The 17,096-nt window shown below is 31.3% G+C and overlaps 1 protein-coding gene across 5 annotated transcripts in view; it reads right to left on the bottom strand.

The window, feature by feature from the left end:
• Positions 1-17,096, bottom strand: part of LOC145240709 (putative tubulin polyglutamylase TTLL9) — a 209,885-nt gene that overhangs the window by 40,816 nt on the left and 151,973 nt on the right. For 4 of the 5 annotated variants that reach the window (XM_080104001.1, XM_080103997.1, XM_080103992.1 and 1 more), the window contains one exon: positions 9,554-9,667. In XM_080104001.1, the coding sequence (XP_079960127.1) occupies positions 9,554-9,667 (114 nt within the window). Of the gene's footprint in view, positions 1-9,039; positions 9,153-9,553; positions 9,668-17,096 lie in introns of all 5 variants that reach the window. The other variant, XR_013862527.1, reaches the window with a different exon arrangement.

Below are 17,096 nucleotides of genomic sequence, written 5' to 3'. Positions count from 1 at the left end.
TGGATAACAATCGGATTGTAATCTGAAAGTTATCCAGTTACTGAATTAAATGGAATTTGGCAATTGGATTAGTCCAGGATTGATCCGGAATTACAATCTTATCTCCCCCACTCAAAAAAAATAAATCAATAAGAAGCAATCCATGGCACTATAGCCCTTTAGAGCTTTTTCCTTTTCTTTTACATAAGGTCACTCGAGGATAATGGTTAATGAGTGTACAGAAGTCAATGACACAATATTATAGTAATCATTAGTAGTGGAAATTTGGTGAATTGGATTACTTAAGGGAATGGCTCATCAAGAATTTGTTTATGTTGGACTTGAATATGATCAAATTATAGTCAGCTAAAAAGCAGGCAAATGAAAGAGAGTTCCACAGGCGTGCAGTTCTAAGACAGAAGCTTTGTTCATGGAATCTATGTTTAGGATTAGGCACAGAAAAAGAGTGGGAGAAATTATTGATAGTGGTTTCAACTAGACAAGTGTTTTTCATAAAAGTTTGGTGAAGCGGGACCATAGATTGGAGCTCAGACAGGCACCTGCCATAAAAATAGTGATAGAGTAAAGACAGGCTTGTAACGTCTCTTCTGTGTGAAGGAGATTGCAGGGAAGAGAATAGGGCATCCTCATCAGGTAACAAAGTCTTTTTTTGACTCTTACTTAGGTAGAGAATTGCATCAGCAGTGAGATATCTACTGAAGCGCTAGAAGGATTTGTCAAGACATGGAACCTTCCCAAAACGAGAGCCATTCATTTCAATTGATGCCAGATAGGAGATCAGAGCGTTGATGATATAAAGATAGGAGCTTGGTTTAAGATGCCTTAAAATTAACCAGCCACTTCTTTCCCCATTGCATCACATGCTCCAGATCATAGGAGAGAGAATCAGAGAGAACTTGGTCATGTACGGCTTTTGATGTGTTGACATAGATGGTAATGTCATCAGCATAAATGTCTTCGGATGATGTTAGGATGTGACTTGGAAGATCATTGATGTAGATCAAGTAAGAGAGTTGGGCTCAAGATGAGGGACTCCGGCATTAATGTTGTGAACTTCTGATTTCTGACCATCAACCACTACTTTTATGAACCTATCAGAGAGAAATGATTTTATAATTGAGAAAACATTTCCAGCTATCTTGTGAAGTAGGCCTTTATGCCATGCCCTATCACAGGTCTTTGATATGTCAAGAGCAATTGCCCTTGAAAGGAACCCTCCATCGAGAGATTCGCGAATACTATGAGATACAACCGTTAGCACATCTGCTGTAGACCTAGCAGAATGGAAACCATTTTGCATGGCACTAAGAAGGTTATTTTTGTTGAGATGGTTAACTACTTCTCCATTTAACGCACAGGAGATTTATTGGTCTCTACTGAGAGGAAGATGACCGATCACCTGAATTCTTAAATACAGGGCATACTGGTGAGGTTTTCCAGAGTGTTGGGAAGCAATTCTCTTTAAGACAATGCTTAAACAGCTTTGTAAGTATGGGAACTAGTTCTGGTTGAAGCTTTTTCAGCACTATAATTGAAATGCCATCAGGGTCAGTTGCTTTACTGGAATCAAGGTTTTCAATTAGCTTGGTAACATCACACACAGATATTTGTATGTCGCGTAGTGTGTTTTCTGATAAAAGAGAACATACGAGGGGTTGATGGCCTTTATCGCATCGGGTATAATTAGTTGCAAAGTTCTTGGCAAAGACTTTGGCTTTGTCTGATGCTGACGAGATTACCTCAGGTCCATTGATGATGGTTGGGATAGAGCACATGATTCTGTTCAGGATCCTGTTTGCTATTTGCCAAAACTGATGGGAAGCAAGCCACTGCTTAACTACTTTGGCTTAACGGACTGAGCATACACCTCTCTTGCGTTCTTTATTACTCTTTTACAGTGATTGCTGACAGTCCTAGAATCGGCTTTAGTCTCAGTACAGCTTCATGTTTTTCCTTTGATCCTCTTTCTATAAAGGCAATATTATCTTTTTAAAAATTTCTTCTTTGTATAATATGTGTATTTACTCCCCTCTTCTGAAAAGAAGTGTTTGGCTTCGAAATGCCATGGCCCAAGGAGGTTACTGTATCCCGAAATATTGTAGTCCCTTTTAAACTGAAAGCATAATAGAATTTAATTGTCATTTTTTATCTCTTTGTTATTTTAACTTATTCTATAAAATTAGTTTGTGTTTTTAAATGTATTTTCAAACTCCCATACTTATCTGAATTGATTTTAACTGGCGAGTCTACTCCCCATGTTATACAATAAAATATGATAATGAAATTTTGTAAGATGGCCTTGCATTAAAAAAAAAGCTTTAAATCTATTTAAAATTTTAACCATCCCTTATTTGTCTTTAAAATCGATATTACTGAAAAATTAATTAATTTTATTGCATTATTTTATATCCATTTCTATATTCTGTGCTATCTACCTGCTTGAAACTATTTTCCCAGATTTTTCTCGCATGTCATTTGTTTGTAATATATTACTAATAGTTAGCAATATATGTTATATTATAAAAACTTGGACATTATAGAAAACTTGGAAATACGCATTTCTTTTCTAGCATTCATCCCCTTTGGTAAATGAGTTTGTATGTTTTAAATTATTAATACAGAAATCGAAAATTATACTGTTTCAATTAAATAAAAGAAGGAAGTATTAAAATCAAAGCACACATTTGGCTCTTAACGCAGATCCTCCCCACCCCTTCCCTTACTGCTCTCAAATAAACACTAATCTCTGCACCCCAATTCATTCCACATGGAGACACTGGTCTTTTAGCTAGACCAACATGGGCACTCGAAGAACACCAAGTTAAGTGCATCTTTATATCTGTGTTGTATGGAACCTCTTTATGTAGATATAGTTACACCATTTCTTTTGTTTTCTTTGTTTCATATTCTCTTACATATTCAAATAATTATTAATATCATATTCATTGATTTTAAAACAAATTAGTCGCTAGAGCAGATGGGTTTTCTTACAGTACTTAAAGATAAAATTTCTTGTAAATGTTTGAGGGTAATCTATCTCTAATCCTGCGCTTATTTATGAAGAATAGAAAAAACTTTAAAGTAAGATACTCAATATCTTCATCCATGCAGGGGCGCAGAAATACCTGGTGTAGAAACTAGGCGCATGGTTAACCCTTTTGGTGTGATGGACCCGTAGATCTTGTCGGATCATCCATTTAAGAGAAAGAAAACTCTGATAACAAAACTGAGAGAGGGAGGCCTCCTCAGCCATGGTTCACAACCTTCCTGGAGTTGGTGACTCAAACAAATTCCTGGCTTGCAAATGTAACTTGCTTAAGGAGTAGATTGGCTTTCACACTTCGTCTTTGCCTATTAGCTAAGCCAGAGGTACAATACTAGGGACTCACCAAAGTCACCTTGTGTTTGGCCTTATTTCCTGACTAGAACATTGAACTCCGTTCCCCTATTCCCTATTTTAAATTTCTCTCTTTCTCTCAGAAACTAAGAAAATTTGCTTACATGTCATTTGTGCTCACTAGACTTGTTTGAGTCGGTCTTGTCTGAGAAGTTGAGGGTAACTGATTGACAGTTTGTCTTGCTGCTGTTTCCAACTGACAGTACAGGAGTACTAACTCTTTTGTAGTACTCAGAGCGAATCATCAGTTGTATAATATCAGGATAGCTGTAGTGCCATGTCACACATGGAAAGGAACCTTGCTTCTATATCTGGTTGGCTTTCATTCTAGACTAAAATCGGCCCACTTTACTCAACACTTTTCCCCTAACCTAACATTAAACAAAAACATAATGACAATCCAAACAAATATCACAATAAAACCAAACAACCACCCAAACAAAACCAATTCGCCTCCGCCTTGAGGCTCGCTTTCACAAATATCCGTGGGATTAGAGGTAATATAGATGATGTAGTAACTTATAGTAAACTCCCTGGATATCTTAGCATTAAGTGAAACAAACTTACACTCTTCAATACCCTCCAACTACTTTAACATGACAGGATACCCCCCCTCTTTGCCGTAAGGACTCAGATAGATGTATGCACGTGCTTAGAGTCTATATTCGTAGCACCCTCCCTTAAACTACAGAGAAAAATCTTGAATCAGATGACCAGACTTTTATGTATTTCAATTAAAATTTCATCACTGCGTTAGTTACTTATATTTTCTCTGCTGTTTTTCCTCAAGTCAGGATTGTACCCTAATTGATCATGTCTCTGATAGTATAGATGCAGCACTTTCCTTGGATAGTAACACCCAAATACATGCATTTGGTGACCATAAAATTTTGTCCACCATAAAATTTGGCTTAGGTTTTCAGGTTACACAGATGTAGCGGACACTCCACTTATAGCTTCTCTATAGCCCATTCCCTCACATAGAGTAATGTTTCCAACTGGCCTACCAGATCGTGAACCTCATCAGGCTTCACTTCTATACCTATTCCTCACCACAGTACCTGAGGATTGTGTGAATAATGCCACTGTCCACTTGGAAACGCAGACCACCTAGTGGTATCAGTTGACATTACATTTAAATCCCAACCTCAAGGTGAGGAATCATTGCCCAAAACCAAAAGGTACTAGCAGAGCTTACTGAGAAACCATTAGAGAACACATCTGAGATGCCCCATGGACTGATATCTTCTTGCTTCCTGCTGAACAGTGTGCCAATGAGACAACTGAATTGTGCAAAGCAGGAATTGAAGCACATGTTCCCACACAGAAGTATTATAGCAAACCCCACTCGCCCTCATGGCTCACTACAGATTGTGCAGCTGCTATGGCATAAAGACAGCATGCATTCCGCCAGTTTGTGCATCATAAATCAAATACAAATAGGCAAAATTCGTAGATGCTAGAAATCTAAGAGAGAAATAGTGACACCCAAAAGACAGCATGCTGAAAAAATCAGGGAACGCATAGAATCGCTAAAGATAGGAACTTGTGATTTCTGAAAAATTTATACTAGTGTAGTGAATAAAGGACAATCAGTAATTCCTCGACTGAGCAACAACCAGAAGGTTGCATGCACGGTAACAGAGAAGGCCTCTAACTCCACCATATAGCCAACAAACAACTTCCTACCAAATTTCCCTATGCGGACTAAAGCCACATTAGATGATGTAAAAATCACCCCTTCTCATGTCTGCGATATAATAAAAAACTTAGACACCTCAAAAGCGTGTGGGCCTGATCTCATCTCTGCTATACTAATTAAGAAATGTTAAACTGAGCTAGCCCCCATACTTTCCAAGCTCTAGAATAAATGCCTTGCTGAATCTTGCTTCCCTAATAGCTGGAAGATGGCGTCTGTGGTTTCAATATACAGGAATTCTGATGAAAGAACAGACCCTCTCAATTATCATCCCATTAATCTCTTCCCCCTCTTCACTAAAATCTTTGAGATCTTAATAATCAAGCACTAGTTCACCACCTCGCAAAAGCAAATCTTCTCTGACACATCCAAAGCCTTTGACAAAGTCTGGCACAAGGGCTGCTAATGAAAATTAAATTGTACATTATAACTGGACGTATACTAAATATAATTAGATCCATCTTAGACAATAAAAGCACACAGGTTGTCATTCATGGACATGCATCCAAGCAGCATAACATAAATGCGGGAGTATCTCAGGGGTCGATCCTTGGACTATTATTATTCCTGATATTTAAAAACAACCTCCCTGATAATATTGTGTCCGAGATGGGTATATTTGCTGATGATACAATGCTCTATAACAGGTATTAGGAAAGAACAGATGTACATAAATCTAAGACAATAGCAGAATCATTATTAAATTACCTCCAGACCATAGTTGAATGGGGATGCAAATGGATGGTAACATTTAATGCTAGTAAAACTAAGCTGCTCTCCTTTAACAATTACAAGACGCCTCTCGAACCGCCTATATCGATGAAAAATAACACCCTACCTGAGAATTCTACCTTCAAACTCCCTTTTTGAGACTATTTTACCATATTTTACTTTGTGGGCAATATGAACTGAAACAAATACATAGAGGACATTGCAAAGACTGCTGCAAAGATGGTGGGTTCCTTCTATCGAGCTAGATGACTACTCACACCTGAGAGTATCCCATACCTCTACAAGGCCATCATTCACTCATGCATGGAGTATTGTTGCCACATCTGGGCTGGTGTATCTACCACTAGCCTCTCCATCTTGGATAGGTTCCAAAAAAGAGTTGTCAATCTAATCGGTTCCATTTTATCAACTAAGCTCCTTCACTGTTGAGGTCCCTAGATACCAAAAAGCTTTCTATTCTAATAGTCTCTTCCCTTGAACAACTAGACTTTGGAATCCCCTTCCTGCTACCTGCTTTCCTGGTCGTACTGATATGCAGAAGTTTAAATGTAACATAAACCGACATCTTGCTAATCTTTCCTAGACAGAAGATGGTCTCTGTGAAAGGAATGAAAGGAATCCTGCAAGCCCTGATACCTACTGATTAAGGCATGGCCGATGTTGAGGAAAAGAATCCTTTGCTTACTCTTGAAGAAATCAACACTTCCCAAGAAATTAATACTAAGGACTTAAATCCCCATGAATCTGTCTGAAAAGCATCCAGATTACTAAGAATCCCAAGTAAATATAAGAATTTCATAACTTGATCTTGGATAGGCAGCCCTTAATTAAGTTCATAACATTTTCATAATAATTCTTGAAGGAGAAAATGTTATAGTTTTAAATTACCCTGGTCCCCTTGACTCTCTAGAATTATCTCTTCCAAAAATGCCTAGCAGTAATAAAATGCCATAAGTTATTTCCCTTGGCAGGAAGAAGCCATTCTGCCATTATAACACTGTACAAGAACCACAGCACATGTATTCTTTCTTAATTAATAAAACCTATATTTATGGTATTTTAGTCTCTTCTCCCTTTTCAAATATCTTTTCACTTACGTCAATATATCTATCTATCTATCTATCTATCTATCTATAAAAGTGAACGTGTCTGTGTGTCTGTCTGTGTGTCTGCCTGTGTACATTTCCCTACGCAATAACTCTGTCAACTTTAAGTCTACAGACTCGAAAGTTGATATACATGGTAATGAGATTTGGGAAAATCGACGTGATCGGTTTTCAACCAGAAATTTGGCTATTAAGGGGTCAAAGTTCAACGATTTGATCTTTGAGAACTCTACCAAACTCCTCCAACAATTTTGGGTCTAAACACTTGAAATTTTAGATATAGGCTCCTTGGACATGGCTCTAACTTAATAACTTGATATGAGCCCAAAACAATAAATGTTAAGGGGTCGTAATAGAGGTCAAAGCTAAAAAAGTTGACCGTTTTTTTTTGTGTTTTTTTTTGCTCAGTATACACCTCCAAACATGCGGGCAACGCCGGGCACCAATGCTACTATATATATAAATGTGAAAATGTCTGTGTGTGTGTGTGTCTGTGTACATTTCCTTACCAAATAACTCTGTCAATTTTTAGTCTACAGACTCGAAATTTGACATAAGAGGTTTTGAGATTTGGGAAAATATTTTTAATCAGGTTTCGGCCAGAAATTCTGCTGTCAAAAGGTAAAAGTTCAACGATTTGGCCTTTGAGAACTCTACCAAACTCCTCCGCCAATTTTGGGTTCAAACACTTGAAATTTCAGATATAGGTCACTTGGACATGGATCTAACTTTATAATTTGGTTTGAGTCCAAAACAGTAAATTTTAAGGAGTCATAATAGGGGTCAAAGTTTTAAAAAAATTTGACGTCTGGGGTCTCTACTAACTTGGTAGTTAAGGGAGCCTTTTATATAGAAAGGCATTACCGTACATATTCACTCATTTTAATATATACATATGCACATAAAGTTATGACCAGTACATAGAGCCTGAGCAAAGCCGGGCGGAACTGCTAGTATATATATTTATACGTTTATTTTATTCTTTCATTAAAACAATAACTTTTACTCTAATTTATATTAAATGTTGGCTATGCACAAATATGCTCCAAGATGGCTTCGACCAAAGTCGGGGACTATGCCACATTTTCTCCAAATTATTCGTTTTTTATAACCAGTTTATTCTCCCTTGCTTTCGTTGGTTTTATTTTCTTAATATCCCTATTGATAAATTATATATTTTTAGACAATCTTCCTGCTACAGTTTTTTTAGCATGTATTTAATAAGACCCAAAGCAGAGTTCAGAATGAAAACCACTTTTTTTTACATTTGTTTTTATCATTTTCACTTGAATCCAGAAACTTATTGCACACACACACCTAACGGTGATACATTTCCTTGCGTAACATGTCATAGCTAGTCTACACTTAAGCTATAGTTAACAATACTTATGTATATGTAGAAGATAATTTCATTTTGATATATAAAAAATGATGATCTAGTAATAAAAAATTACAACAAAAGTAAACTCAAAGGAGAAACGTTGACAAGATTTACATGTATAGACAGTTTTCAATTCAACATGGCATTCAAGATGGCTGCCAATTCTATAAGCATTATTTCAATAAAATTGTGACATTTCTCAACGAATTTTAGTTTATCATAACATGAAAAGTTCATCCAAGATTGATCATTACAATTCATCCAAGCTAAATCATTACAATTGCTTTTTACATTTTGAATCATTGAAAGATTTATTTATAGTATCAAATATACTGAATAAAGTATATTGAAGTTGGTCCACTGGAAAAGTATTATTTTAACGATTACATCCAATGTATATTTTGATTTAAATTTTTGAAAGTATTGAAACCAGTTCCTAAAATGTTAACATTATTGAATGGCAACTTGAAAATAATATCTTTTCTGTGTTTGAACTGCAAATTGGAAACTTGATCTGATGATGGAAACAGACTCTTTAATCCAAGAATTCCTTTATTTTGTTGTGAGACCGAAACTTACTTGCATCATGGACTACTATATTATGATGTGAGATAACACTCTCAAGGAACAGTATTGTAATACCGTAGAATCAGCAGGAGTACTAGTAGTGCATAGCACATATGACTATCAATATTGGGCTCCACCAGATGATAGCCCCACTCACCTTTTATCCTTGTAATCTTTTGTTAATCTTTCTTACATCTAATCCATGTTCCGTGTTTCATGTTTTCCTTTCGTTTCTTTTAGCGAATCTTTGTGCTTTTAAATAACTGCACACTGAAAAAAGGTTATCATGTAGTTAAACCGTGACTCTTTGATTGTATGCCTCAAAGACTTAAGTGTAAGTTCTAGCATTGAGAAATTTTATGAGAAAGAAAGATAGTTTGAATATGATTGGATGCTCTCTTAATTTGGATAACTGGAGACTCTGCATGCCATCGGCTAGTAGCCTGGTTGATTCAGGGGTAAAAATTTTAAAGATATTTACAAGAACATTTATAAATGAATATAAACAAAAGAGCTAAAATCAATAAGTTGAATATTTTAAATGTTGTTATGTTATTTTGTTGTGGCAATTCATAAACATTCAACATATGATAAACAATGACAAATGCCACTTTATTGGGGGAAATTTTCAACAACTTATGTTGATATTGAATGTGATTTGCGAAAATTACCTGTTTTCCAAATCCAGCACATTCAGAACATCAGTTAGCATTCCAAATTTAAGATCATAGTCTTCTTTTCCACTGGCCGTAAATGATGGGCATGCATTAATTTCAATAAGCCACCTAAAAACAAACGAATTTAACATTTATTATTCAGGATTTTATAAATAAATAATAATTGAGTTCAGTAGAAAATGTAATCAAGCAAATTTCAGTAGAACATTATGTGTGCATGCATGCATGTGTAAAGTTTAATATTGAAAAGATATGTCAGACTTTCTCCTATTTCTATATAGTTCTAAACAAAAGCGGCATATATAATTCTGCATTGCAGTCGCTTATCAATTCATGTTTCCAAATTTTTCTTTGCTTTTGTTTGCATTCAAAGATTTATATAACAGCCATTCTCTTCTCACTTTGTCTGTGCAGGGTAAAAATGACCCCCCCTCTCCCAATAAGAAGTCATAATCCTTCCATTGTACCTTTCACAATATACAGAAGAAATCTTATTAAAGTACATTTTTTGATTTTCATTTGAATGCATCACAATTAATCAATGTGTCAATAACTTGACAAAACTACAATAAATATGCATCAAAATGATTTTGTATGATTTATTTATTGCTCTATTTATAATATTGCCACATCTTGAAAATACTTGCATTTAAGAATTTTCTACAATTTGTCTACTTGATTTAATAATTTTTTATATCATACTTAATTACCAACTAAGAATTAAATCATTTATTTACAATTACATTTTCTACATTTTAAGTTTAAATAGGTTTGAAATTCATGATTAAAATATGCAAGAGAAAATTAATAGGGGTGAAAAATGTTATAATAAGTTATATGTCAAAATAATGAAAAGAAATATACTAGTACTGAAAATAGTGTTAAGTATTGTGAGTAATTTAGTTGAGGGTAACAGGAAATGGAAACTGCTGAGGGGTTAGCAAACTTAACATAATGATCCTGAGTTGAAAATTGCTTAAACTGTGAGAATGTAGTAGAAATGGATATGATGTCACAGGAGCTAAAGGAGAGAGAGAGAGAGAGAGAGAGAGAGAGAGAGAGAGAGAGAGAGAGAGAGTAATAAAGATCAAACTTTTTCCATCAGTTATGTCTTGAGTTAGACTTTTTGAAGATATGAAAGAGAAGCTGATTTTTTTTTTCAAATAAATATGTTTATTCACGTTTATGAATTTTTCACATATATTTTTCTAAATGAACATGTTTATTTATATATTTCTTAATACTTACTGCAAATGAACCATTGTGTAACGTCACCGTCTTGAGGGAGCGATTTGCTCCCCATTGAGGAGGTTGAGACCCCCCCCCCCTAGGCCTTGAGGGGGGGGGGTAAATATGCTAACATATGCTGAGATTGTCTGTTGAATGTAAAATTGAATCCTGGACAGTGGTAGGTGACCGATAAAAAGTACTTGGCACAAACATAAATTTTGTTGTTTGAAAATGAAGAGACCGGAAATGTCAGAACAATGTGGAAATGAAGCCAGATTTATGCTGGCCTGACGACACCTGTTCAGACAATGGCTCTTTGAATGATAGGTTTGATCCCTTGACGTCGTGTGAAACGGATTTTATTTTTGGTCTCAGATTTCACAACTGTAGACGGGTTACTGAATTGCACACACGCAAAATAACTGGGGAATTCCCCTCATGACGTGTTGAATTTCGATTGGTCTGGCAAATCGCCATACCCTCCCTGTCCCTGAATATTTAAACAGACACCTAGACGGTTGGGAGCATATTGAGCTGAAAATTTCGAGAGAAAGACACACTCCCTGAACGCCAGCCACCTGAATATTTAAACAGACGCCTAGACGGTTGGGAGCAGATTGAGCTGAAGATTTCGAGAGAAAGACACACTCCTGACCGACAGCCACCCAGGGGACGGAGGATAGATTTGTGAAACTTAAAATGTTTTGGTGAACTGAACAATGTACATATGTAAAAAATGTCTGTAACTTTTGTGAAATTAACTTTCGTAGTTAGAAAACCCTGAGTGTCTGTCTTCTTTCTCGGTGCATGGAAAGTTTTGCTTTTGCTTTTCAACAGAATTCAACACAGAGACCCTGAGCAATTTTTGTGAAGGACTCCCGGAAAAAGACGATCACGAGCCACAGTTTCCAAAGAGGTTAGAAGTTAGTTGCTGACTTGAGCACGGGAGACCCACCACATTTGTTTTGGTTTGCAGTTTGGCGATTTCGAGAGTTCAGAGCAAGAGGGAGGAACAAATGAAATTTTCAAATGAATGTTTTTTTTTTTTGAGAAAGTTTTTGTTACACATTTATTGCATTAAAATAAATTTAAGAAAATTATAATAACAAAAATAGAAGGTTTATTTTTCCAAAAAATAAAGATTTTTTAATATTTTTTTAATAAAAAAGTCCAAATTCTGAAATTTTCGTAACTAATAAATTATAAATAGGCATTCAACTTTATTGCTTGTAATGAATGACTGAAAGTTATCAAAATGTCTGCCTTTCAACATTATAAATATTTTTGATCATGCATTATTGAAATACGTGTGAATTTGTAGAAAACTATTTTTTTTTCAAAATGGTCAATTTTCACAACAAAGTCAAAACTTTATTGTTTTTAATGCAAGTTTTCTGCCTCTACTTTGCACTCTCCAAATGTCCAAACTGAAAACTAAAAAAGTGGTTCCTTTGCAGTAGTGCATAAGTGCCTTTTTTTAAATATGTTTATTTACAGATGCATTTTCACAAAAATAATGAATATTAAATATTATGAATTATCCACATTTAATTGAGTGTATTTAAAAAGTGGTTGGAAAAAATGCATAAGCATATTTATTTGAAAAAAAAAGTTTACAAATGTTCTAACTTATTCTATTTAAAATCAATATTTTATCGAAAACTTGTGTGAAAATGAAAACAAACAATAAATTGTGGAATGTAATTTGATGAAATAAACATATTTATTTGAAAAAAAAAGTTTACAAATGTTCTAACTTATTCTATTTAAAATCAATATTTTATCAAAACTTGTGTGAAAATGAAAACAAACAATAAATTGTGGAATGTAATTTGATGAAATAAACATATTTATTTGAAAAAAAAAAGTTTACAAATGTTCTAACTTATTCTATTTAAAATCAATATTTTATCAAAACTTGTGTGAAAATGAAAACAAACAATAAATTGTGGAATGTAATTTGATGAAATAAACATATTTATTTGAAAAAAAAAAGTTTACAAATGTTCTAACTTATTCTATTTAAAATCAATATTTTATCAAAACTTGTGTGAAAATGAAAACAAACAATAAATTGTGGAATGTAATTTGATGAAATAAACATATTTATTTGAAAAAAAAAAGTTTACAAATGTTCTAACTTATTCTATTTAAAATCAATATTTTATCAAAAACTTGTGTGAAAATGAAAACAAACAATAAATTGTGGAATGTAATTTGATGAAATAAACATATTTATTTGAAAAAAAAAAGTTTACAAATGTTCTAACTTATTCTATTTAAAATCAATATTTTATCAAAACTTGTGTGAAAATGAAAACAAACAATAAATTGTGAAATGTAATTTGATGAAATAAACATATTTATTTGAAAAAAAAAGTTTACAAATGTTCTAACTTATTCTATTTAAAATCAATATTTTATCAAAACTTGTGTGAAAATGAAAACAAACAATAAATTGTGGAATGTAATTTGATGAAATAAACATATTTATTTGAAAAAAAAAAGTTTACAAATGTTCTAACTTATTCTATTTAAAATCAATATTTTATCAAAAACTTGTGTGAAAATGAAAACAAACAATAAATTGTGGAATGTAATTTGATGAAATAAACATATTTATTTGAAAAAAAAAGTTTACAAATGTTCTAACTTATTCTATTTAAAATCAATATTTTATCAAAAACTTGTGTGAAAATGAAAACAAACAATAAATTGTGGAATGTAATTTGATGAAATAAACATATTTATTTGAAAAAAAAAAGTTTACAAATGTTCTAACTTATTCTATTTAAAATCAATATTTTATCAAAACTTGTGTGAAAATGAAAACAAACAATAAATTGTGGAATGTAATTTGATGAAATAAACATATTTATTTGAAAAAAAAAAGTTTACAAATGTTCTAACTTATTCTATTTAAAATCAATATTTTATCAAAAACTTGTGTGAAAATGAAAACAAACAATAAATTGTGGAATGTAATTTGATGAAATAAACATATTTATTTGAAAAAAAAAAGTTTACAAATGTTCTAACTTATTCTATTTAAAATCAATATTTTATCAAAACTTGTGTGAAAATGAAAACAAACAATAAATTGTGAAATGTAATTTGATGAAATAAACATATTTATTTGAAAAAAAAAGTTTACAAATGTTCTAACTTATTCTATTTAAAATCAATATTTTATCAAAAACTTGTGTGAAAATGAAAACAAACAATAAATTGTGGAATGTAATTTGATGAAATAAACATATTTATTTGAAAAAAAAAGTTTACAAATGTTCTAACTTATTCTATTTAAAATCAATATTTTATCAAAACTTGTGTGAAAATGAAAACAAACAATAAATTGTGAAATGTAATTTGATGAAATAAACATATTTATTTGAAAAAAAAAGTTTACAAATGTTCTAACTTATTCTATTTAAAATCAATATTTTATCAAAAACTTGTGTGAAAATGAAAACAAACAATAAATTGTGGAATGTAATTTGATGAAATAAACATATTTATTTGAAAAAAAAAAGTTTACAAATGTTCTAACTTATTCTATTTAAAATCAATATTTTATCAAAACTTGTGTGAAAATGAAAACAAACAATAAATTGTGAAATGTAATTTGATGAAATAAACATATTTATTTGAAAAAAAAAGTTTACAAATGTTCTAACTTATTCTATTTAAAATCAATATTTTATCAAAAACTTGTGTGAAAATGAAAACAAACAATAAATTGTGGAATGTAATTTGATGAAATAAACATATTTATTTGAAAAAAAAAGTTTACAAATGTTCTAACTTATTCTATTTAAAATCAATATTTTATCAAAACTTGTGTGAAAATGAAAACAAACAATAAATTGTGAAATGTAATTTGATGAAATAAACATATTTATTTGAAAAAAAAAGTTTACAAATGTTCTAACTTATTCTATTTAAAATCAATATTTTATCAAAAACTTGTGTGAAAATGAAAACAAACAATAAATTGTGGAATGTAATTTGATGAAATAAACATATTTATTTGAAAAAAAAAAGTTTACAAATGTTCTAACTTATTCTATTTAAAATCAATATTTTATCAAAACTTGTGTGAAAATGAAAACAAACAATAAATTGTGAAATGTAATTTGATGAAATAAACATATTTATTTGAAAAAAAAAGTTTACAAATGTTCTAACTTATTCTATTTAAAATCAATATTTTATCAAAAACTTGTGTGAAAATGAAAACAAACAATAAATTGTGGAATGTAATTTGATGAAATAAACATATTTATTTGAAAAAAAAAAAGTTTACAAATGTTCTAACTTATTCTATTTAAAATCAATATTTTATCAAAACTTGTGTGAAAATGAAAACAAACAATAAATTGTGAAATGTAATTTGATGAAATAAACATATTTATTTGAAAAAAAAAGTTTACAAATGTTCTAACTTATTCTATTTAAAATCAATATTTTATCAAAAACTTGTGTGAAAATGAAAACAAACAATAAATTGTGGAATGTAATTTGGTGAGAGAAGTAAATGTTGAACTTTATAATTCTTTATAGCATGTCAACAAAGCTGAAAATTAAAACAATAACAAACTTTCTGATACAAAATCGAACAAAGAATCCAGCTTATTCAGATAAACTGGAGATATATATAAATGAGTTAAATCACAGACTTGATAATCAAATGAATTAATGTCTTATTAATAGTATAGTGAAATAATATTCGCAAGACGATCCCAGCCAAAAAGAAAAGGCTCAATATATAAAATAAAGCAAATATAAATGTAGGTATTATAGTTAAACTAGCTGGCAGCCCGACATTGCCCAGTCGTACAATACGCTTAAACATGATATTTTAATTTATGAAGATTGCATATGTAGTATTATAAAAGAAATGATTTGCAGCGATTTTAAATAGTACTACTTCTTTTATTGTAAATTGAACTCATTAATAAGAAAAAAATAAAATGGTGAGGTACATCCAGGCTTGAACAGTGGATCATTTGGTCGGTAGCCGAATGCTCTACTACTAAGCTATATCTCCAGATTATGATAAATCTCTTTTTTAAGAAGAAATGATTTTCTGAAATTTTATTATCTCTCTTTACCGATGCAACTAAAATATTCCCCTGTAAAAAAGTCTTCTTTTTTATTTAAAAAAGAGAAAAGTTATTTTTAACTAAAAAAAAGAAAAGTGATTTTTATTGAAAAAAGAGAAAAGTTATTTTTATTTAAAAGAGAGAAAAGATATTTTTAACTAAAAAAGAGAAAAGTGATTTTTATTGAAAAAAGAGAAAAGTTATTTTTATTTAAAAGAGAGAAAAGATATTTTTAACTAAAAAAAAGAAAAGATATTTAAAACTAAAAAAGAGAAAAGATATTTTTTACTAAAAAAGAGAAAAGTTATTTTTAACTAAAAAAGAGAAAAGTTTTTTATTTAAAAAAGAGAAAAGATATTTTCTTTAAAAAAGAGAAAAGTTATTTTTATTTAAAAGAGAGAAAAGATATTTTAAACTAAAAAAGAGAAAAGTGATTTTTATTGAAAAAAGAGAAAAGTTATTTTTATTTAAAAGAGAGAAAAGATATTTTTAACTAAAAAAGAGAAAAGTTATTTTTAACTAAAAAAGAGAAAAGATATTTTTATTTAAAAGAGAGAAAAGATATTTTTAAGATCCGATTTTTTCGATTTTTTATACTTATTGGATAAATTTCTGTAAAAAAACATATCTACAAATACCGCCAGACATATAAATGCTAATATGAGCCATTATTGAAAATCTATGGATTAAGGAAATAAATATAATTCTTTTCCATATATCCCTTGTTTCAAACAATAAATTCTTGATTCGAATATATTTATATATATTTTCAATTCACTTTTAAATAATTACCTACTGGTTAAGGCATGGTTGATGAGGAGGAAAAGAATCCTTTGCTTACTCTTGAAGAAATCAACACTTCCCAAGAAATTAATACTAAGGACTTAAATCCCCATGAATCTGTCTGAAAAGCATCCAGATTACTAAGAATCCCAAGTAAATATAAGAATTTCATAACTTGATGTTGGATAGGCAGCCCTTAATTAAGTTCATAACATTTTCATAATAATTCTTGAAGAAGAAAATGTTATAGTTTTAAATTACCCTGGTCCCCTTGACTCTCTAGCATTATCTCTTCTAAAAATGCGTAGCAGTAATAAAATGCCATAAGTTATTTCCCTTGGCAGGAAGAAGCCATTCTGCCATTATAACACTGTACAAGAACCACAGCACATGTATTCTTTCTTAATTAATAAAACCTA

The sequence above is a fragment of the Euprymna scolopes genome, chromosome 1 (genome assembly GCF_053919585.1).
Source record: "Euprymna scolopes isolate OS-2025 chromosome 1, ASM5391958v1, whole genome shotgun sequence".
NCBI lineage: Eukaryota > Metazoa > Mollusca > Cephalopoda > Sepiida > Sepiolidae > Euprymna > Euprymna scolopes.
The sequence above is the reverse complement of the archived record's forward strand: the minus strand, read 5'-3'. Positions and strand labels throughout refer to the sequence as shown.